The 24,932-nt window shown below is 40.0% G+C and overlaps 1 protein-coding gene across 1 annotated transcript; it reads right to left on the bottom strand.

Annotated features, from left to right (window-relative positions):
- Nucleotides 1–9,709: 9,709 nt before the first annotated feature.
- On the bottom strand, nucleotides 9,710–10,219 carry LOC121808851. Its single transcript, XM_042209423.1, has one exon. The coding sequence runs from the start codon at nucleotides 10,217–10,219 to the stop codon at nucleotides 9,710–9,712; it is 510 nt and encodes a 169-aa protein (XP_042065357.1).
- Nucleotides 10,220–24,932: the final 14,713 nt, after the last annotated feature.

The following is a 24,932-nucleotide window of genomic DNA, read 5'->3' as shown; positions in this document are numbered from 1 at the left end:
CCTAATGAGAGTTGAAACCCAGGGAAGCAGTGAGACGCACCATGGATGGAGCATCCAAATTTTTGATGGGGAGATGGAAACCAGAACCAAAACCAGGGTCAGAACCAATATAACCAATATAATTTAATTAGGAAAGTTGTTCTTGTTCGTATTTTTCACTTAGCTAGGGTGCTTTCCAGATTGAATAGAGTGGATCTTAACTAAGGATAATGGCTATGATATTATTTTAGTGATTGGAATTTTCAAATTGTTGTCCAACTCAAACTTCTCTTTATATATCAACTGTTATGTATGCTTTTTAAAATGGGAGAAACGGGTATAAACCACTGTACTGATTTAGCGGACAATTACTACTACAACACATCCTCACTTCTAGTTATACATATGTAAACATGGTAACTACTCATGAAGGGTTTCTTTAATGAAAAATAACATGGTAACTACTCATGAAGGGTTTCTTTAATGAAAAATAACATTATATTCTTTCAAGAAATTAAGAACTAGTATCAAGGGGACTGATTGTGCATGCAAAGTTTCTTGAAATTTGTATGCTGGTGTTAGTCTTGTCTTATAAAACGGTCACTAGGAGAGGGTTTTATGTTTCTGGTTTTATTTGTAATTGCCAAATTATGGTCATAGACTAATAGATAAAAAAATATTCTTTCTTTTGAGTTTTGATGTGATGACTGCTCATGATATTTACCAGTGTGATTTAGGTGAGTAGTAACAAGTAATTATGGTTTTGAAGGCTTTATGAAATTTTGAAAGCCCTTGTGAGTTGGTGGTCTTTTAGTGTTGATGTGGAAGGAGAAAAGGTGAAGCAAGAGTTGAAACTAGGTTTCTTAAGAGTTAAGAGATATATAATGATAACGGTATTGATGGATCAAAGTAAGAGAGAAAGCAAGGATTATTGTTGGGGCAGCAAATATATTGGAAGAATCATTATTAATTGTGAATCATGTGGATCAAGAAAGTTGTTAAAAAGGCTAGCAGCACTGACTTTATAACTTGTCATGATCCTGCCACCTGCTATCACTATGGAAAATTATTTTGTTGCTTTTCATTTGGAAAACTGGTCTGAATTAGACACATGTTTTACATATGTAACTTTGACAGGCTGCTAATATGTTGGATCCACTTAGGAAAAATAGGACCCTTTCGAAGTTTGAATTGCACATGGAAATTCCACTTGTCTGGATTGAATCTGATAGGCCTTCTAACTCTATAGCATTGTACCCAATGCTACTCTTCCTTACACAGTTATACTTCACGTCTCATGCAATAGTTGTATACTCTAGACCTTGCCACTTGGTTGTGGTAACTTATCGTCATCTTAAAATACGTCTGATTTTACTTAAAGCCCTCTAAATAAACTAGAGAATAAAATAAACTACAACTTGTCCCAACACAAGCTTGAGACCTTTTTCGCACATGTAGATGTTTCCTATGGTTATTTGAGACCTTTTATGCAGGCTATCAACTTCATTAAGTCTTGATTTATAACTTTGGAAATAAGTAGAGTATTTAGAAATATAATGTCTGTTACTCAAAATTGAAACCTTAACGAATGAGAACAATACTGTGCACAATTCTACTGATTTAAAAGGTACTATCTTCGAATTTGTTATTAGCACTTTATAGTATTCTTTAAGATGTCTTAGAGGTTATTTGTAATGCCCCACTTTCGGAACCCTAATTTGCGAAGCATAAAATTTTTGCATTTAATACTTTTAATGCCGTGAAGTATGTGAATTAAATGATGAGCGAATTAATTGCATGTTTTCTGTTTGACCTAATTGCGTTTTGGAATTTAGATTTGATTTTATTAGTCAAATCCGTTGAGCATATGACGTGGCTGTTGAATAGTCAAAGATGTGGAACATATGACGTGGCCATTGAAAGGTCAATGTCACGACCGCCCCTAGGGTTAATAAAAGCGGGCGATCGCGACTTAAAGGGGCTTAATGGACAGGCATAGAAGACTAGGGTTTTCAACAAAAGTTTGACCAAGAATTTAAGTTTAATAAATAAAACAACCAAAAGTATTTATGTTCAACAAGTAAATGACTAAGGGTTTAGCATTTATTCAAAATAAGTAACGAGTTTGCAAATATCCCAAATGAAACAGTTTTTGAATTTAAATAAAAAGTATGTAAAGCAAACATCACAGCGGAAGCATTCAAGAGAAGAGTGACGTCATGTGTGAAGACACGACGACACTCGGAGTTTCAAAACAACCATAGTTTATTATTAATTCCTGCTCAACACCACCAACCGCTCGTCGCTGCTCAACCTGCACATAGAGAAAACATATGCAGGGCTGAGTACTTTTGAAAATACTCAGTGGCTCATGCCGAAAACATTTTAAATAAGAGTACATATTATCATGCCATACGTAGGTAACCATCGGGGTTTGAGCTTTATAAAGGCCCGAGGCACCAAAATATTTTCCATTGTTCAAAATAGCGACTGCGCAGTCATTTTTCCCCATCGTCATCAACCATATCTGCCAATACATGACAAGTAATGCGGCCGCAAACCAGGTCACTAGACCGGCCAGCCCGTACGCTAGCACACAGTCTACCATAGGTAATATATATATCTTATCAGTCACAACCATCGACTTAATATTATGCATGTCTCTATCGTTTTCCCTTTCCCCCCCTTTGAACAGCGCATCATGTCATCACATATATCAATCAAGTAATTCACTTATAACAACATAGTGTTTTTGTCAAGATAGAAATCTGGCAGCACTGCGCAACTATTTTATAAAAAATATTAAAATTTCACCCGACTTCCGTTGGGGCTAAAACTTTACCACAATGCAGTAGACTCATCAACTAACTTCCAGTTTAAATTTCATATCAAAATACCCCTTTTTGGTCGGTCAAAAAGGACAACGTAACCTACTGGTCGAGAAAATATTTTCTGCCAGAAATGCGCAGTCAACTTTAAAAATTCACCAAAAATCCATCTTTTATCCAAATGAGTTGAAATTCACACAAAACATAGAAGACATAAATAAATTTAGTTAGGAAAAAGAATCGATCAAATCGGAGTTCATTTGATCGGTAAAATGCATGTCGGAACATACTGTCAGAACTTACAGCTTTTCATGCCTTTAAAAATTCGAATTAGGGTTTATCCCTATTTCTTCAAAATCAACCTTTTCATGGGTTTAATACACAAACATGCTCAAAAGGGTCCTTATACTCATGCTCTCATAACATCATACATCATTCACCATAGATTCATTAATTCATCAAACAAATTCATTCAAAGCGCAATCAAACATACACACACAAAATCCCACCGATTGAATCCCTTAGATTTGAAATCCCTATACTCTCTACATGCATGAGGGAGTCAAAGAATGTTTAGACGGGGAGGAATGAAGAATAGGGTCTGATTTTTACCTCTCTTGGACGAAACAAACGGTAGGAACGAATAAAAACCTTGCTTCTTCAACAATCTCTTGGAAAATTTGAAAGGATCTTGTGTAGAGTAGAAGAACAAGTGTGGGAGAGTGGAGAAGAGGGAGGGGGCGTCTGATTGAGGTGGGAGGCGTGTGATTTGAGGTAGGGTTTAGGAGTCTTTTATTTATAGAGTTTAGGGAATAGAATATCTCCCAATTAATTAGAGAATAATTGGAGAATAATCACAATAAAGATGGGAGAGATTTGGGGAGATTTGATGGAGGTAATTGGCGTGTAATTGATGGAGAAATAAGGAGGATATTTCAAAAATCATGGCTATTTAATTAGCCTTTGATTTAAATTTGGTGTTTTCACGGAGCAGAATAAAATAATACGGAGCAGGAAAATTAATGAAAATCCTCCCAAATAATATGATAGTAGGCGTGTGAAATATTCCTCCCACAAGGAATAATTTCCAAATCTTTAATAAAATAGAGTAGGGAAAGATTTGCTAGGACATTCCAATTAAAACATGGAAAGAAATAATTAAGGGATCAAAATAAATAATGAATAATTTCCTTTTTCCTACAAATTAGGAGATTTCGAATCCCCCTAAGAAAATAATAGGGGCCGATTTTTATCAAGAAGGAAGTAAGGTAATTAGGCTTTAGGATTTAATTTGGATAATTATCCCAAAACAAATAATTAAATCCAAGAAATAGAATTCCTCTCCAATAATTTGGTAGTGGCCAATATTTCCACAATAAAAGGACAAGGTAATTATTTATGATTCTATCTTAAATCTCACTCCCCTTAAAAATATAATTCACCGCAATATATTTCATTCCACATCAATTAATTTAAGCCACGACATAAAATCAACGAAATTGACTAGGTCAAATCAAAATTAGGTCATCGAATCAATCACATAACGATTCATCATTTAATTTGTGACAATCAAAGCAATAAAAGCAACGTCTTAGGGTTCTAAAATTAGGGTTCGAAAAGTGGGGCGTTACATCCTACCACTCTTAAAAGAAATTTCGTCCCGAAATTTGGTACTCTCATGAGAAGAGTTCTGGGTATAGATCCATCATCTTGTCCTCAAGCTCCCACGTGGCTTCTTCGTGCCAGTGGTTTCTCCACTGCACTTTCGCGTACGCAACTGGTCTATTCCTCACGTTCTCGACCCTTCGGTCTAGAATCGTTTGGGGTCTCTCCTCGTAGCTCAAGTCTGGGTTCAACGCGACTTCTTGGTAGTGAATCACGTGCTTTGGGTCAAACACGTATTTCCGCAACTGCGACACATGAAAGACGTTGTGCACGTTCCCAAGGCTCGGGGGTAGATCCAAACGGTAAGCAACAGGACCCACTCCTTCGAGGATTTCATAAGGTCCAATAAATCGCGGTTTCAACTTTCCCTTGACACCAAAACGCGTTATCCCTTTCGACGGGGATACTTTGAGAAAAACCTTGTCGCCAGCTTGAAATTGTACGTCGGTTCGTCGTACATCCGCGTATGACTTTTGTCTGTCTTGAGCTTCTTTTATCCTGGCATGAATTTGCCGAACGATTCTAACCATTTCTTCGACTGCGTCGGGCCCGAGTACCATTCTCTCACCAACTTCGTCCCAGTAGAGCGGGGATCTACACTTTCTCCCTTACAAGGCTTCGTACGGAGCCATGTTTATCGTTGCCTGGAAACTGTTGTTGTAGGCGAATTCGATCAATGGGAGTGCGGACTCCCAACTCCCTCCTCGGTCCAACACCACGGCTCTTAACATATCCTCGAGGGTTTGGATCGTTCTTTCGGATTGCCCGTCCGTCTGCGGGTGAAAAGCGGTGCTGAAGTTCAGTCGAGTGCCTAGCTCACATTGTAGGTTGATCCAGAATCTCGATGTGAATTTCGGGTCACGGTCAGACGTGATCGTCACGGGGACTCCATGCAGTCGCACTATTTCTTTTATATACACTTGAGCTAGCTTGTTTGATCCATAGGTTATGGGTATCGGTATAAAGTGTGCACTCTTGGTGAGTCGGTCTATAACTACCCATATGACAGTATTCCCTCTTTGCGTTTTTGGTAGTGCTGTCACAAAGTCCATGGCAATGTGCTCCCATTTCCACTCGGGGATTTCTAGTGGATGCAACTTCCCGTAAGGTCGTTGATGTAGAGCCTTCACCTGTTGGCAGGCTAAGCAGCGCTCCACCAATGCCGCTATATCCCTATTCATACCATTTCACCAGAAGGACTTCTTCAAGTCTTGATACATCTTCGTACTTCCTGGGTGGGCGGTGTAAGGAGTCTCATGTGCTTCACTCATCACTTCGTTTTTGAGTTCTTCGTCACTTGGTACGCAAAGTCTCCCTTTGAAGGTAAGGGCGTTGTCGGATTCCTCGTGAAAATCCCCCGATTCGCCAGTTCTTACTTCGACTCGAATTTTCTCTAGTTTCGCATCCATTCGTTGTGCTTCTATAATTCTCGACCTTAGGTCAGGTTCAACAACTAAAGTGGCGATTTGCGCTTCCACTGTTTCTGGTGCTCTCACCACTTTCAAACGCATTTTACTAAACTCGCGGACCAGGCTTTCTTCTTTGGTGAGCAGAGTGGCCAATTGAGAATGACTCTTCCGGCTCAAGGCATATGCCACTACATTTGCCTTGCCAGGGTGGTAGTTGATGCCACAATCGTAGTCCTTCACCAATTCGAGCCACCTTCGTTGTCGCATGTTTAAATCCTTTTGCTCGAAGAAATATTTCAGGCTTTTGTGGTCCGTAAAGATCTCACATCGAACTCCGTAGAGATGATGTCTCCAAATCTTTAAGGCCTGTACCACTGCTGCTAACTCCAAATCGTGGGTTGGATAGTTCAACTCGTGCGGTCTCAATTGTCGGGATGCATAAGCAATCACCTTGTTGTTTTGCATCAACACACATCCAAGTCCCACCTTCGAAGCGTCCGTGTATACCACGTAGTTCACTCCAGGTTCTGGTACAGCTAAGATGGGTGCACTAGTTAGCTTTTCCTTCAAAAGTTGAAAACTAGCCTCGCACTCGGGAGTCCAATTGACTTTCACTCCCTTCTTGAGTTGTTGTGTCATGGGCCTCGCTATCTTGGAGAACCCTTCTATAAACCTTCGGTAGTACCCCGCCAAACCTAGGAAACTCCGAATCTCGTTTGGTGTTGAAGGTGCTTTCCACTGTTGCACCGCCTCAACCTTAGCGGGATCTACTCGAATTCCTTCTTTTGACATGATGTGACCAAGGAAATTTACTTCCTTAAGCCAAAACTCACACTTGCTGAATTTGGCGTACAACTTCTCGCTCCTCAAGGTCTCCAAGGTGATTCGCAGATGTTCCTCGTGCTCCTTCTCATTCTTCGAGTAAACTAGCACGTCATCAATGAACACCAAGACAAACTTATCCAAGTAGGGATGAAACACTCGGTTCATCAAGTCCATGAATACCGCAGGTGCATTCGTCAAACCGAACGGCATTACGACAAATTTATAGTGACCATATCTCGTTCGAAAGGCCGTCTTTGGTACATCTTCACGTCGGACTCTCAACTGATGATATCCGGACCTTAAGTCCATCTTCGAAGTTGATCGAATAGGTCATCTATCATTGGCAGTGAATATTTGTTCTTGAGAGTCATCTTGTTCAGCTCCCGATAATCGATACACATTCTCATTGATCCGTCCTTCTTCTTTACAAAATGCACAGGCGCTCCCCATGGTGAAACACTGGGTCTAATAAAACCCAGGTCCATAAGCTCTTGGAGCTGTATCTTGAGTTCTTCTAACTCCTTAGGCGCCATTCTGTATGGTGCCTTAGACACAGGTGCCGACCCTGGTGCTAGATCGATGGTGAACTCCAATTGTCGATCTGGCGGTGGTCCAGGCAAGGCTTCGGGAAAAACGTCCGGAAATTCCCGTACGACCGCTACGTCTTCCATTTTCCTTTCTCATTTATCCTCTCCTTGTAGATAGACAAGATAAGCAGAACGTCCTTTCCTCATCATCGTACTAGCTTGGAGCGCGGAAATGACAGAGGTTTGCTGGTTCATCGAGATTCCATAGCATAAGGTGGGTTCCTTGCCCGGGGCTTGTAGAGATATCTGTCTCTCCTTACAACGAATCGTCGCAAAATTCGAGGTCAACCAATCCATTCCTAAAATTACGTCAAAGTCCCCAATCGCCATAACTTGCAGATCATGAGCGACTATCTTAAGGCTTCCCATCATAATTTCTACGTTCGGGCATGTTCGTGAGGTTTCTATTGTCCCACCCACTGGTGAAGACACTATCATCTTATGTTCAGATTTGTTAACAGGCAAACTTAAAGTATCCACACATAAGTCAGATATAAAGGAATGCGATGCGCCCGTATCAAACAACACAATGATAGAAGTGTCAAGGATTTTACCCATACATGTCAGGTTTCCGTTCTCCTGGTTCCCTCGTTCGATCTTGGGTTGTTTCCGACTCAAGGCATATGCTCTAGCCTGAGGAGGAAGTCTTGGGCGGTAGGGTTGTTGCTGTCGCGGAGGTTGATCGCGATTTCCCCTTGACTCTGTTTGTGGTGCTCTTGGCTGCATGCGGGGTCCTTGAGTGTTCTGTCTCGACTCTATTGTTACCCTCTTACTCGGACACTCTCTAGAGAAGTGACCGTTTCCTCCACAGTTAAAGCACTTAGGGGTGCTCTGGATTCTACACTCTCCAAAGTGGTACTTGGAGCACACGTTGCATTGGGGTGGCTTGGGTCGGAAGTCGCCTCTCTGGTTAGATGAGTTTTGCCCTCCCCCATATTGCAGTTGGTTCTGGGTGTGCTGATACCTCTTGTTGTCATATGAGATTCTATTTCCCTCTCACTTCCACTTCTCTCGGGAGTGGTGTGGTGGAGGTAGTGCCAAAGTAGTGTTTTCCTTCGCTTTCTCCTTGGGCATAGTTGTCTTAATGTCTAGAGCAAGGGCCAGTGCTTCCACATAGGGAAGTCTCTCACGACTAGCCAACGACATCCTTATCTCTGGCCGTAGTCCCTCATGGAACTTCTCGGCCAGCTTCTCGTCGGTATCAACTTGTTCAGGTGCGTACCGGGTCATGTTGTTGAGTGCACGGTCGTACTCGATCACAGTCATGTGTCCTTGGGTCAAATTGTAGAATTATGCCGCATTTGCTTTCCGATAGCTCTTGGGCACATACTTATTATACATCTCGGCCTTGAAACCTTCCCATGTCATCCCCGTTACTTGCTCTCGGGGCATTGTCTTCATCTGTGTGTCCCACCAGAAGTCAGCAGACTCGGTTAGTTGGTAGGTCACACAACTCAACCGTTCTTTGTCATTGCACCCCAAGATTGCGAAAATGAGCTCCAATGAGCGTATCCATGAGCCGGCCCGGCTCTCCCATTCCATCAAAGACGGGAGGTTTCTGACCTAAGAACAACTTCACGATCTCACGGTCAACCGGAGGTGGAGAAGGTGGTGGTGGAGGGATGGGTTGCGTCACACTCTCCTCCATCGCCTGAGGGGTAGGTTCGGGGTTCCCACGTCTTATGTTACGTCTTGGCGGCATTCTGATTTATCACAAGAATTATTATTGTATTTATTCGAAATCCCAAGAACAGTTGTGTGGTATAGTTAAAAGGTGGAAATCAAAGGGAAATTGCATCATAGAATAATAAGGAGCTTTTGCAAGACACTGTATCGAATATAACTACATAAAATGATAGCAAGAGAGCAAACACCGAATGGTGTAGCAAGAGGCAATTGCGTCGCAAGGTAGCAAATGAGTGATTGCTCAACAAGATAGTAAAGGATATGAGACAATTTGTACAATAGAGTGGAAATCATAGGCTTTCAATAGAATGGTAAAAGACAACGATAGTAGGATATGATTGTGCAATAGGACAACAAAAGACAGTTGTATAATGAGATGGTTAGGATGGTTTCAAATTATGGCAAGAAACAATTGTACCATCGAGTAGCAAAGATAGTATGTCACAAATAATTGTGCAATTAGGAAAAGGACGATTACAATGTAGTATAGCAAAAGGTAATCGCACAGTTTGAACAATAAGAAATGATATCAAGTTATTGCATAATAGAATAGCAAAAGACAAAAATTTCCATAGAATTATCAAACGTTGCCTCAAAGAGGTCTTAGTTCCATCATCATCAAAACAAAAGGGTAAAACAACGTGGAAAGAGAAAAACTAGAGTCAAGCAAAAAGGTAGAGTATCAAAAAAACGTGGGAAATCGAAATAAAATATTCCAGAATTATTATGTTTAATCTTTTCCATCCTTATCCTCCTTCGCCCCGGTCTCTCCAACGCTCTCTCTATTTGGGTCCTCCTCCTCCTCGGGATCCTCGTCTGGATCCTCTTCCTCACTTTCTTCCTCGACACCTACGGGTGGAGGTACTATCCCCGGCATCCCATCGACCTCTCTGTCGATTCTTAGAGGGGCTGAAACGCGCATCCCGAGTCTCATTCTCTTAGGAACACGGGAGACATGTGGCTCCCTGTCGCAGCGATTCCTTCGCATGCGGGCTTGAATAGGCGGATAGATATGTGGAGGTGGAGCACGTGGCGGTCCGTCAAAAGCAGCCGTCATAGCCGGAAGTAGCACCTCTATAAGGCCAACCAAATCACCCCGCGCGGTGTAGTCAGGCGGGCTATACCATATGAAAAACCGAGATGCCTGAGCGGTCCACTCGTCCCAAGGCGGTGGTAAAGTGTGGATGAGCTTTTGGATCCCCTCGTGATGGGTGGCTCCCCCATACGCATAGGCGTTCATCCACTTATCATAAAATCCGGTGACGTAGGACTTAAGGAAAAGCTTCCATCCCACCCGTAGTCTTGGTAGCGCTCAACTGGGTAGTCCCTATTGCTGGAGTAACGATTTCGCATCGGGGCATAATACTGATGGACCATCTAAAGGAACAACAAGGAAAACTCAGCATCAGTCCAACGATAGAAGGAAGCAATGGGGTTTAAGTTTCAAAAAGAGATGCTGAGAACATGATGCCTATGAAGATGGCTATGTATAGCAAAAGATTTAGGTATGTAAGTAGCATCATGTCAAAGTTTTGAATATTCCAAGGTTATTGGTTCGTGTGTTTTCGCATTTCGTCGAGTCGTAGCATGCCGACTTCCCCATAGGCTACTTGCCTTGCACTAAGCATTTCACATCTCTACGTTTATTATTATCGCAAAGTTTTGCATTCATTGCACCAATTTATAACTAGGTATAGTAGCATGCTCAAGTTCACCATCATAGATATTGTTTCACAATGTAATCGCATAAGCATCATCATAAAATTTCATCCAACTCATAGGTTTAACACATATTCGAGTAACATATACAAGTTTATTTTCTTAACAACATTTGTCATCTCGGCATAAGCGCAAATATCAATTTCACATCATATCAATTCATCAACCCATATTCCAATCAAAATTTTCAACATGATATATAATCTCAAATCCCCATATAAGTACTTTCATTCATGCAAGAGTAATATTCCCATCGATATTCCCAACATTTCACAGTTCATATCAAAAATTCATCAACATACTTGTTACCTCATTCCTCGTGGTTGGGCAGGGACGAGTTGTGGTGTTGAGCTTCCGATGTTTATCATTTAGCCAAATTACACATGCACAGATTTTGACTCAAAAAGACTCTTGGGTCCAGAGCGGAAAGAACTGAGGCTCTGTTACCAAACTGTCACGACCGCCCATAGGGTTAATAAAAGCGGGCGATCGCGACTTAAAGGGGCTTAATGGACAGGCATAGAAGACTAGGGTTTTCAACAAAAGTTTGACCAAGAATTTAAGTTTAATAAATAAAACAACCAAAAGTATTTATGTTCAACAAGTAAATGACTAAGGGTTTAGCATTTATTCAAAATAAGTAACGAGTTTGCAAATATCCCAAATGAAACAGTTTTTTAATTTAAATAAAAAGTATGTAAAGCAAACATCACAGCGGAAGCATCCAAAAGAAGAGTGACGTCATGTGTGAAGAAACGACGACACTCGGAGTTTCAAAACGACCATAGTTTATTATTAATTCCTGCTCAACACCACCAACCGCTCGTCGCTGCTCAACCTGCACATAGAGAAAACATATGCAGGGCTGAATACTTTTGAAAATACTCAGTGGCTCATGCCGAAAACATTTTAAATAAGAGTACATATTATCATGCCATACGTAGGTAACCATCGGGGTTTGAGCTTTGTAAAGGCCCGAGGCACCAAAATATTTTCCATTGTTCAAAATAGCGACTGCGCAGTCATTTTTCCCCATCGTCATCAACCATATCTGCCAATACATGACAAGGAATGCGGCCGAAAACCAGGTCACTAGACCGGCCAGCCCGTACGCTAGCACACAGTCTACCATAGGTGTACACTAATCCAAGTAGGGTTTGCGGCCCTACGAGGACCCGAATTCGATTTGTATAACAGTGGCAACAGCCACATCAGATTGGCACGTTAAAACAAATCACGGCATGATAATCGCTTTAAACCACCCTTATAGCTCCACAGTCATACGTAAAAGATTTTAGTAAAAGAAAACCCACAAAAATGTAGGGTAAAAAAGAAGCCCACCTCGACCGTTTAGATTTTCTGCCAGAAATGCGCAGTCAACTTTAAAAATTCACCAAAAGTCCATATTTTATCCAAATGAGTTGAAATTTACATACAACATAGAATACATCAAGAAATTTACTAAGGAAAAAAATTGATCAAATCGGAGTTCATTTGGTCGGTAAAATGCATGTCAGGACATACTGTCCGAACTTACAGCTTTTCATGCCTTTAAAAATTCGAATTAGGGTTTATCCCTATTTATTCAAAATCAACCTTTTCATGGGTTTAACACACGAACATGCTCAAAAGGGTCCTTATACTCATGCTCTCATAACATCATACATCATTCACCATAGATTCATTAATTCATCAAACAAATTCATTCAAAGCGCAATCAAACATACACACACAAATTTCACCGATTGAATCCCTTAGATTTGAAATCCCTACACTCTCTACATGCATGAGGGAGTCAAAGAATGTTTAGATGGGGAGGAATGAAGAATAGTGTCTGATTTTTACCTCTCTTGGACGAAACAAACGGTAGGAACGAATAAAAACCTTGCTTCTTCAACAATCTCTTGGAAAATTTGAAAGGATCTTGTGTAGAGTAGAAGAACAAGTGTGGGAGAGTGGAGAAGAGGGAGGGGGCGTCTGATTGAGGTGGGAGGCGTGTGATTTGAGGTAGGGTTTAGGAGTCTTTTATTTATAGAGTTTATGGAATAGAATATCTCCCAATTAATTAGAGAATAATTGGAGAATAATCACAATAAAGATGGGAGAGATTTGATGGAGGTAATTGGCGTGTAATTGATGGAGAAATAAGGAGGATATTTCGAAAATCATGGCTATTTAATTAGCCTTTGATTTAAATTTGGTGTTTTCACGGAGCAGAATAAAATAATACGGAGCAGGAAAATTAATAAAAATCCTCCCAAATAATATGATAGTAGGCGTGTGAAATATTCCTCCCACAAGGAATAATTTCCAAATCTTTAATAAAATAGAGTAGGGAAAGATTTGCTAGGACATTCCAATTAAAACATGGAAAGAAATAATTAAGGGATCAAAATAAATAATGAATAATTTCCTTTTCCTACAAATTAGGAGATTTCGAATCCCCCTAAGAAAATAATAGGGGCCGATTTTTATCAAGAAGGAAGTAAGGTAATTAGGCTTTAGGATTTAATTTAGATAATTATCCCAAAACAAATAATTAAATCCAAGAAATAGAATTCCTCTCCAATAATTTGGTAGTGGCCAATATTTCCACAATAAAAGGACAAGGTAATTATTTATGATTCTATCTTAAATCTCACTCCCCTTAAAAGTATAATTCACCGCAATATATTTCATTCCACATCAATTAATTTAAGCCACGCCATAAAATCAACGAAATTGACTAGGTCAAATCAAAATTAGGTCATCGAATCAATCACATAATGATTCATCATTTAATTCGTGACAATCAAAGCAATAAAAGCAACGTCTTAGGGTTCCAAAATTAGGGTTCGAAAAGTGGGGCGTTACAGTCAAAGTGTTGAGAATATGTGGTGGAAGTGAAAGTGGTTGAAATTGTGACGTGGCTGTGTGAATAATCTATGCGGGGTGAAATATATTGTGGCGAATTATTTCTTAAGGGATGAGTGAGATTAAATAGGAGCATCAATATTCATTTGGCATTTTTGACCCCTGTTATTATTGGAGAAGAAATCCTATTTTTCCTTGGATTTAATTAATTGCTTGGGATATTTATCCAAATTAAATCCAAAGTCCGATTATTCCTTATTCTCTCCTTGAGAAAAACGACACCTATGCCTTACACCATGGAGATTTCGAAATTCTCCTATTTATGGGAGGAGGAAATTATTCATTATATATTTTGATCCCTTATTTATTCCCTTCCATGAATAATTATAAACATCCTAGCAAATCTTACCATATCTAAGGAGATTACCATATCTAAGGAGATCTTGCCATATCCTATTTAAATTAGGATTTGAATTTAATTCCTTGTGGGAGAATATATATAAAAATCGCCTACTCACTATTTATTGGGAGGATTTATTATTTTCTGCTCCGTAGCATTTTATTCTACTCCGTGAAATACCAAATTAAATCATAGGCTAATTAAATAGCCTAGAATTCGAAAATCCTCTTATTTCTCCCCAGATTTCACGCCAATTCCTTTCCCCCATATCTTCTCAAATCTCTAATTATTTAATTGTGGGATTATATTCTTGATCTCTATAAATACATGAGAAAACCCTAACCCCACTAATTACACGCCTACTCCCTCTCCCTAACGCCACTCTCCTCTCCCCACTCTCTCCCAATTTTTCTTTTATTTTTCTCCATAAATTCTTCATCTTTTGAGAAGAATTTAAGTTGAAGCCTCAAGAATTGTTGAAGAATCAAGATTATACTTTGTTTCTACCGATTGCTTTTGATCAAGAAAGGTATAATTGAATTTCTTTTCCCATCCTCTCCATTGAAACCTTGATTTTGATTCCATCATGCATATAATAAGTGTAGAGATCGTAGATCTAATATTTAATTGGTGGGATTGATGGTTGCATGAAAAAAGGATATGTATATGCATTTAGGTTGTTTATGAATGAACTTGTGGATGATTTGTGGTGAATGCTATGTGAATATATGAGAACATGATGGTGAGATATTTTTGAAGCATGATTATGTGTTGGAAGTATGAATATATATGTTGGGATGAATATTTGATAAACCCTAATTCGAAATTTGGAAGCATGACAACTGTGGTGTTCGGACAGTAGATTCCGACGTATGTTTGACTGACCAAACAATCTTATTTTGGTGCGAAATTTTAACTGAGTAAACTTCAAGGTGTCTTCTGTGTTTTGTGTGAATATCAGCCATTTTGGTTGAAAGATGAATTTTTAATGAATTTTTGAAGTCGACTGCGCAGTTCTGTCAGAATTTGTATTCTCGACCAGTGAGTTTCGTTTTTTATTTGACCGACCTAAGGATGTGATTTTTAGGTGAAATTTTAACTGGATGACCTTTGATGTGTATACTGGGTTGTGGCAAAATTTCAGCCCCAACGGAGGTCGGATGGACTTTTAATGATTTTTACAAAAACGACTGCGCTCTTATGCCAGATTTAAGTCATGCAAAAACAATCTATGTTGTTAAGCTTTGAATGATATACATGATGCATATGTGTTAAGAAACCCATTCTATGATGTAGTGATGTGTTGTGCGTTGATGTATGCTATGGTGTGTTTCCTTATGTTGATAAAACGAATTGATGGGAAAAGGGAAACATTGGGGACATGCATGATTTTGAGTCGATAATTGGGACTGATTTGTGATACACATAAATTTTAAAGGTGATAACTCGCGCTCTCAGCGTGATAGCAAGGGGAAGAAAGTGCTTGAGATCTAAGCCGTCGAGGTGGGATTTTCTTTTAAATAAGGACCATGTCCTAAATATCTTATCGATGGGAATGCAACTATATTTATCATGCGGTATTTTGATTTTAACGTGCCTATCTGATGTGGCTTTTGCCACTATTATTTAAATCGAATTCGGGTCCTCGTAGGGCCGCAAACCCTACTTGGATTAGTGTACACTTATGGTAGACTGTGTGCTAGCGTACGAGTTGGCCGGTCTAGTGGCTTGGTTTGTGGCCACATTCCAAGTCATGTATTGGCAGATATGGTTAATGTCTATGGAAAAATGACTGATCAGTTCACTTTTGCAATGGGAAATGATTTTTAGTGCCTCGGGCCTTTCTAAAGCTAAACCCCGATGGCTACTTATGTGTAGCATGATAAATAATACTTTTATTGAAAATATTTTTGGCATAAGCGCACTGAGTATTTTTATTGTACTCAGCCCTGCATGTGTTTTTCCTATGTGCAGGTTGAGCGGCGACGAGAGTATGGTGGTGTTGAGCAAGTTAATTGAAGAATGAATTGTTTATTTGATCTGTGAGTGTCGTTGTGTCTTCATACATAACTTCACTCTTCTCTTGGATGCTTCCGCTGAAACCTGTTTTACTTATTGTTTAATCTTGACACTATTTTGAGTTTCGTTTTAGAATCTAAAGACATGATACGTTTTGGAGTACGTCGAACCCGTATTATTTTGAATATCAATAATAATAATTGTTTTCTCCTTTTGGTCTATCTGTCAAAGCGTCACCATTTTCTCTTGATTTATTGTACATTTATTTTCCTTGGTCAAACCCTTTTTTATAAAACCTAGCCCTTTTCTTTGATTGCATTTAAGTCCTATTAAGTCGCGATCGCCGCATTTATTATACCCTAGAAGGGCGGTCGTGACATTATTTTCGTAAGCTTAAAACTTCCATGCTTTAGAAAATAGTTTGGGAGCTCTCCCAAACGGATGCAATAAGCTTATAAATTTTCTTCTTATGTTAAGAATAAAATTACCCGTATTCTTGAAATAAGCTACGGTTCGTAATATTTTGACAATCAAGTTTTTAAGATACGTAGTTATATTTTGACAATTAAGTTTTGGGAAGTATATCCAGTCTTATTTTCATTTGAACATTCTGGCTGTGTTTATATTATGTACGGTATTTCCTAGAAGTCTTAAAGAAACACTATAAAAAGTTTGTGGCAACAGAAGAACTGTTTCTTTTGTGAAAAAAAGGTCAAAAATCGCTCATGGAAACGAGAGATATAAGCTAGATATTTGGTGAGAATTCTCAGCATATATAAAACCTAGCTAGCGGAAACTTAGTGGCACTTGAAACTCTTTATCCTGCATGCAAGTTCTGCTTCTAGTTAATTAGATTGGATATCTTTGTGCATTATGCATTACTCGGTTAACCATGCCTCTAATCGAAAAATCCTTCCCATCTTGTAATAAAATGCCGGGTTTAAATTTGAGATTTTGAGGTAGGCTTTCTAATGAGGGTGGTAACCCCTCATTAAAATGTTATTTTAAGAGAAAATGTTAGTATTATAAAGAAACATAAGATGCATTTTTGTATCTTAGTTCATATTTGTATGCTCCTGGCATTACATGATGAAATCTTCCGTAGACTTGTTTTTTTTGTTGGGCATAGTTGTGAAGATCAGTATAGTTGCTGTTGAACTAACTATATGATGCCACAACTTGTTTCAACTAATATTTTTATTTGGTTTTTGTCCGCCATATATTTAAATATTGTTCATGAGGTATCTTGTTCCAAAGTGCATGCCTTTTGTTTTGAATATTTGAACAAGAGGTCTTCGTTTTGATGTGTGCGGAATATACAAGAACCAGAAACATATCTGGAACTAATCACTAATTTTTCATCCTTTCCGGGCTGGTCCATAAGATGTACTACTACGTGGTTGAAATGTTGAATATCCTTGGTTTAACTCTACTCTTTATTAGATTCTTCTAGCACTAACCATTCTGGTGGGTATGACTATGACTGCATATTTATATTTTTTAATTGTTGATTATAACATAGTTATCAAACATGCAGGAGGTACAAGCCTTTGTTGCATTGTTGAATTTAATTATGCAGGTTTCCTTCTTATATCAAAATCTAAATCGGAGCTATGGATATGAACCAGAAACTGGTCTGCAAAAACTTACTAGTATTATCATAATCGAGTTAAACCGATTTAATTAATTTGACATTCAAGAAAAAAATTTAAAAAATAATACTACTATACAAATAGTAATTTAATGAATGCAGAAAACTGCCAAAATAAAAACTACTACTATATATAAAACCACCAAAATTTTCATACTACTAATAAGTAGATGAAAACAATGATTTTCATAATTAAAAGTTGGGCAACTAATGTGCCAAAAACAGCAATAATTATAAAGCCATCCTAAATTAATCGTGTAGCAATTAGAGAAAAGGCAAGTTAACCAACCTAGCTATGAAATCCATAATTTTAACACCAAATAGTTTAAAACCCTTACTCGAAAGAGAAGGCTCATTTTCCTTGTCTTGTACATTCTCAAGTTCTATTCTATCAGTCTCGTCTCCCGGCTTCTCCGTCTCCAACTCCTCGTCATCTTCATCAACGACGAGCCCATCCCGGGCCCTGTTCTCGGCGTACGCTGCATCCAATATACAAAATTTCTGGTCACCGGATTCGTAAGAATAGAAAATAACCCTATCCCTTGATCTCAACCCTTTCTCCTTTGCAAACCTGTTCCATCCCCTAGTGAACACAAAGCTTTGGCTACTCTTCCAATAACAGTATCAAATGTTCCACGGTCACATCGAACGATCTGTTAGAAAGGAAAATATGTAAGTAAGAAAAATAGGTAAGCAAGGAAAAGAAATTAATTAAGGAATGAGTATTAGGGCAAATCTTGCCATTTTTATGTAACCCTTGGCCTATTTAAAAGAGGCATACATATTGTAATTGAATGAACAAGTTGAATGAATAATACTCATATCTTTCAACATGGTATCAGAGCAAAGGCTCAGAACAAAATCATCATAGCCTAATACTTTTCCCGACCAAGAAGGCGGTTATTCCCAACCTGCAACATGTCAGACGATGAAGAGAAACCAAATATGGAGGAGACACGATTAAAGATGAGTAAGAATGTTACTCTAGCCGTTAAACTCAACGGGATGAATTATCCCCTATGGAAACGGCTGATGAGAGTAGCCATCGTGGGAAGACGAGCAAACATGTATATCACCGGTACACCGCAGCCGCCGGAACCTGGAATGAAGAGGTACACAGAATGGGAGGAAGCCGATATGACAGTGTTCTCATGGATAATTGACAACGTCGAAACAGAAATTGTTGTCGACTTTGCACATCACCAAACCGCGCAAGCTCTGTGGGAGAGCCTACAAACTACATTCGAAAGTACTGCAGATCCATATCTGTTGTACGATCTAGAGGAAAAGGCAGGCCGAATCGTGCAAGGGGAACATGGGCTAGAAACATATTGGCGACATCTCCACGAAATCTGGGTCGAAATTGACCGATGCCAACATCAACCTGTGGATTGCTGCGACAAGGGGATTAGCCAACTTCGAACGTATGTAGCAACAAGACGGCTGTTCAAATTCCTAACAGGCTTGAATGCAAGATATGACGAGATCCGAAGGGATATTCTCAAGGAAACTCCGTTGCCCTCAGCCGAGACCGCATACGGTCTGGTAAAACGAGAAGCTACGCGGTTGAAAATCATGCCAGCAGCAGACATCGATCCCCAGACCGGCGCAATCAACGATGGATCATCATCGGGCCAAGTCGGACACGGGTTCGCCGTCAGAAACCAGCCATCACCGCGACCAAAAGAGCCACCACCACGAACCGCCGCGCAACAGCCCAATCGCCAAGGCGGTTTCAAACCCGACAAATCAAAATTATGGTGCTCTCATTGCTGAAAACAAAGACATACTCGAGATACCTGTTTCCTCCTCGTTGGATTTCCGGAATGGTGGGATGAAACTCAAAAGGCTAAAGCTCGATTAGCTATCGGAGTCGAAGATGGAGGCGGATTATTTCCGCAAGGAGCAGGGAATAGGGAGATGACTAACACCCGTGGGAGAGCAGGAGATACCGGTCCTCAACCGGGTGGAGGCGGCAGGCCCGGCGAGGCAGCCTTCGCGGAGAAGAAAGGAGGCGGGTCATATGGAGGTAACGGATTGGGGTTGAGAAACCCCGATCCCCAATTTGATTTCCAGAATAAACCCCAAAGCATGAGTAATTTAATTTCTGGTCCTTATAGTTCAAAATATATGCAATATGACCCGGGAAAATTACAGTTAGGACCCTAGAAAGACTATATTCCACGTTTGACCCCAAAACTGTCTAAAAATTCCGTCTTAAGCCCAAATCGTTTTGCACCCTTGGAAAATATATCTATTGCATGCATTGCCCAAAGTAAAATTGACTCTAAGGAGAGTGAGTGGATTTTTTATTGTGGGGCAACTGATACTATGACCTACGATATGAAAGATTTTTCTGAATTTAATAGGGCAACTAAAAGCCAAATTCAAACTGCCGATGGAGAGTTGACCGCTGTGGGTGGGAGTGGAACCATTGAAATATCCCCAACCCTAAAGCTTACAAATTGTCTCTATGTGCCCAAATTATCTCATAAACTTATGTCTATCAGCCACGTGACGAAAGAATTAAACTGTACGTTACTAATGCATCCAAATTTCTGTGTATTAAAGGATATCAGGACGAGGAGGATAATTGGGCGTGGCACTGAGCGTCAAGGTCTTTATTATGTGGATGAGATTACTCAACAAGGTAGCACCGCGATGCTTGCTCACGGATCTGCAAATCGGGAAGCTTGGTTGTGACACCGCAGATTGGGGTATCCATCCTCGGGTTATTTAAAATTGCTTTTTGGATATTACTTGCGAATCTTGTGTTTTGGCAAAAAACCACAGACAACCCTTTAGATCAAGTGATACTCGCGTTAAGACTATTTTTTCTCTAGTGCATGCCGATGTTTGGGGTCCAGCTCCTATTGTTGGTGATCATGGTTTTAAATATTTTCTCATTTTTGTGGATGACTGCACTAGATTGACTTGGGTATATTTTTTGAAGCATAAATCTGACGTTTTTGAAAAATTTACCCGTTTCTTTACAATGACCCAGACACAGTTCCAAACCACGATCAAAATTCTTAGATCCGATAATGGTAGGGAATTTGTTAACAAAGACATGACCGATTTTTTTAAAGAAAAGGGGTTAGTTCATCAAACTACTTGTCCTTACACTCCTGAACAAAATGGTGTAGCTGAACGAAAGAATAGGATAATCCTAGAGGTCACGAGAGCCCTGTTTTTTGACTCAAATGGTCCTAAATTTTTATGGCCCGAAGCTGTTGCCACTGATGTCTATCTGATTAATCGTTTGCCTACAAAAATTTTGGGTATGAAAACTCCTTTGCAGACTCTCGCATCCCTTACTGATATTCCCCCACCTCTCACACTTCCGCTCAAAATCTTTGGTTGTTCCGTTTATGTGCATGTACCGAAACACGAAAGAGGAAAATTTTCTGCATGTGCAATAAAATGTGTTTTTTTGGGGTATAGGATAAATCAGAAGGGCTATCGATGCTATCACCCGGGGTCTAGGAAGGTTATAACAACCATGAATTGTAATTTTCTAGAAAGTGAATACTTCTATCACACCCAACCTCGGGGTCAGGGGGAGAGTGCTGTTCAGGGGGAGTGTGATAAAATTGGACCCCTCAGTTCGCCGATGTCACATCCAAGTATCTCGATCGTGGAACCAACAGAACAAGCTAGTGTCACTGCCGAGTCAGTCACATCTGCTGTAGAGCCTCCTCAACCGCCCACGCCTGAATCGAGTTCTCCTCTAGTGATATCTGAGGTAATTCCTGAAACTAGCTCTGATATTACAGTTATTACCCCTGACACTTTTGGTGTAGACGAGAATGAGAATGCAGCAATTGATGGTGATACCGGCCGCTATATACTCCCCAACAGAACTACTCGTGGGGTCCCGGCTAAGAGATACATTCCTGAGAGGATTAGTAGAAGCCGATATTCTATGGCGAATCTGGCTAAAGCAAATCTAACAGAGATGGCTAGGGCGTTTGAAGCAGCACTTTACGAAGAAGAAGAAATCCCATATACGGCCGATGAGGCTATGAAAATTGCTCACTGGCGAGAAGCAATGCTAGTAGAAATGCGGGCTCTGATGAAGAACAATACATGGGAAGTATGTTTTAAACCTGATGGAGTTCGAACTGTGGAATGCAGATGGGTCTTCACTATCAAACGAAGGCCAGATGGGTCGATTGAAAGGTATAAGGCGAGACTTGTGGCCAAAGGATACACTCAGACTTATGGAGTTGATTATGCTGAAACATTCTCACCGGTAGCAAAGATGAGTACTATTCGAGTGTTCTTCTCAATAGCGGCAGTCAGGGAATGGCCACTACATCAGTTCGACGTGACAAACGCATTCTTACATGGGGAACTGAAGAAGCCCATTTACATGGAGCCACCACTTGGATTTGTTGGAGATTTCGAAGGAGGAAAGATTTACAAACTAAAACGAACACTATATGGGCTAAAGCAGTCACCTAGAGCTTGGTTTGGGAGATTTTCTGAGGCAATGAAGAAGTATGGGTATGAACAAAGCAACTCTGATCATACATTATTCTTGAAGAAAAGAAAAGGAAAGATCACATGCCTCATCATCTATGTAGATGACATGATTCTCACGGGAGATGATGATGAGGAAATAAGTAAGCTAAGGAAGAATTTGTTTGCAGAGTTTGAAATGAAGGACTTGGGATTACTAAAGTACTTTTTGGGTATAGAAGTGCTAAGGGCAAAGAAGGGGATCTTTATCAGTCAGAGGAAATATGTACTTGACTTGTTAACCGAGACAGGACTACTGGACTGTAATACATCAGATACTCCTATGGTTCAGAATCATGGTCTGCGGATAGTTGAAGGAGCTGAAGCCACTCACCGCACGAGATATCAACGTTTAGTTGGGAAATTGATATACCTATCCCACACTAGACCCGACATAGCTTATGCAGTTGGAGTAGTTAGTCAGTTTATGCATGCACCTCAAGTAGCTCACTGGGAAGCAGCACTAAGGATTGTTCGATATCTGAAAGGGACAGCGAACCATGGGATTCTATTCGAGAATCATGGACATTTAGAGATTCATGGCTTCACGGATGCTGATTGGGCAGGGAACCCAAATGACAGAAAATCAACTGCTGGATATTTTACCTTTGTGGGAGGAAATCTTGTCACGTGGAGAAGCAAAAAACAGAAAGTGGTAGCCTTGTCAAGTGCAGAAGCTGAATTTCGAGGGATTAAGAGTGGGTTGACTGAGATTCTGTGGCTAAGGAAATTGATGACTGAGTTGAACTTAAACTCACAGAAGTCATGTAAGTTGTTCTGTGATAATAAGGCGGCAATCAGTATATCTGAAAATCCAGTTCAGCATGATCGGACAAAACATGTCGAGGTGGATCGACATTTCATCAAGGACAATATAGAGGCCAAGACAGTAGAACTTCCTTTTGTGAGATCTGAAGATCAGTTGGCGGATATACTCACAAAAGCTGTCGATGCAAGAAGCTTCCATGAGGTATTGGGCAAGTTAAGTATGGGTAATCCCATTACTTAACTTGAGGGGGAGTGTTAGAAAGGAAAATATGTAAGTAAGGAAAATAGGTAAGCAAGGAAAAGAAATTAATTAAGGAATGAGTATTAGGGCAAATCTTACTATTTTTATGTAACCATTGGCCTATTTAAAAGAGGCATACCTATTGTAATTGAATGAACAAGTTGAATGAATAATACTCATATCTTTCAACACGATCCAAGAACAAGAGCTCGACATCTTGCTGCTGCGGAGCTTCATTGATGCACGGTCGTATGCCACTGCTGCATCCTTTTCAGAATTGAAGGTCCCGAGCCAAACACGGTGGCCGTTGGGATAACCCAACAGCCTTCCTTTTGACAAACCACGCCTTTGTATCTCGTTGGTTGATTTGTGGGAACTTGGTCATGACTGCTGCTGTTGGAATCAGAGATTTCACCACACAGATTTTTTGTAACAACACTTGCTTCTTGCATCATAATCTATTCAAAAAGGCATCACATTAAACTTGAACAAAGAACTAATGAGATGATAACATATACAACAAGACAGAGAGTCAATCAAACACGAGCGAGGTATCGGTGGAGCGTTGAACGTATCCTAATAAAGACTAAATCCATACATACGGATACATCCAAAGCTTTTGCAATAAATGTTTTTTAAATTCAAACTTTTTCCGGAGAGGATAAACGAAAAGGGAATGTACAGCAACAGATTCAGGTTGTGTGCAGACCATAGTTACTTATGGAAACACAAGATGTTAGGATATATGCCTTGTATTTCAAGCAAGAAGAATTATTACTTCCAACAAAAACAATAAAAAAACCAACCTTCAACAAGTCCCGGCAAATCCAACCATCCGTCCCCCGCCTCCCTATCTCTGTTGAACAAAACAAGCTCAAAATAAAATATACAACTAACAAAGGTTCAATGACAACCCATGACTACAACAACAATAGCAAGCCTTAAAACAAACTTTGATGCTTAATTCAATTTTCTCCTTGGATGAAGCTATTACCATCAAATAATAAGATAAACCCAAATCAGTTAGGATCATGTAATACCTTCTAAAACTAGCTAGCTCATCCAAAATAAAAATAATCATCGAGACGTAAGTGAGTGCAACTTGTACGTACCGAGTTTCGCAAACAAAGCTCATCGCTATGAGTCTCATGTTGATAAGAGTAAAGGCCCTTTGATGGTAATCGGGAATAGGAGCAGGTGATAGAATGGAAAATGATAACTTCAATATATGAATAGAGTGCTCAGATGTGAACAACCTCTAAACCAAATTGGCACTTGCCAATTACAACTCAATTCAGGAAAATAACGTCCTTAGCAATCTCCCAAAACCCTCCTTATATAGTAAGGATGAGTAGTGGATGATAACTGACACAGACACGGAGTTAATGGAAAGTAACTGACTCTATAATGAGAAATGACTGATTCTATAACGGAAAGTAACTGACTCTATCATGCAATAATGGCAATAACTGACTATAGCCTTGCAATAGCTGCTGCACATCACTTGGCCACCTCCTGCATATCTTCATTCCAGTCAATGACGTTGCGATGACCCCGTTTGTATACTTTCCACTTACTGCCTCCGTTATCAACTGCCTCAGGGGTGCAAACAGCCTTGTCCACTAGGCGGAAGTAGGGAAACTGACCGCGGACATCCTCGACGTCCATCCACGTCGCGTCATCTATTGGGTAATCGAGCCACTTCAGTAACACCTGCTCCACTTCTCGCCCTTCACGCTGCACCATTCAGCTGTCGAGGACAAGTTCTGGTAGAAAGG

Source organism: Salvia splendens, chromosome 6 (genome assembly GCF_004379255.2).
Source record: "Salvia splendens isolate huo1 chromosome 6, SspV2, whole genome shotgun sequence".
In the NCBI taxonomy this organism is placed as follows: Eukaryota; Viridiplantae; Streptophyta; class Magnoliopsida; order Lamiales; family Lamiaceae; genus Salvia; species Salvia splendens.
The sequence above is the reverse complement of the archived record's forward strand: the minus strand, read 5'-3'. Positions and strand labels throughout refer to the sequence as shown.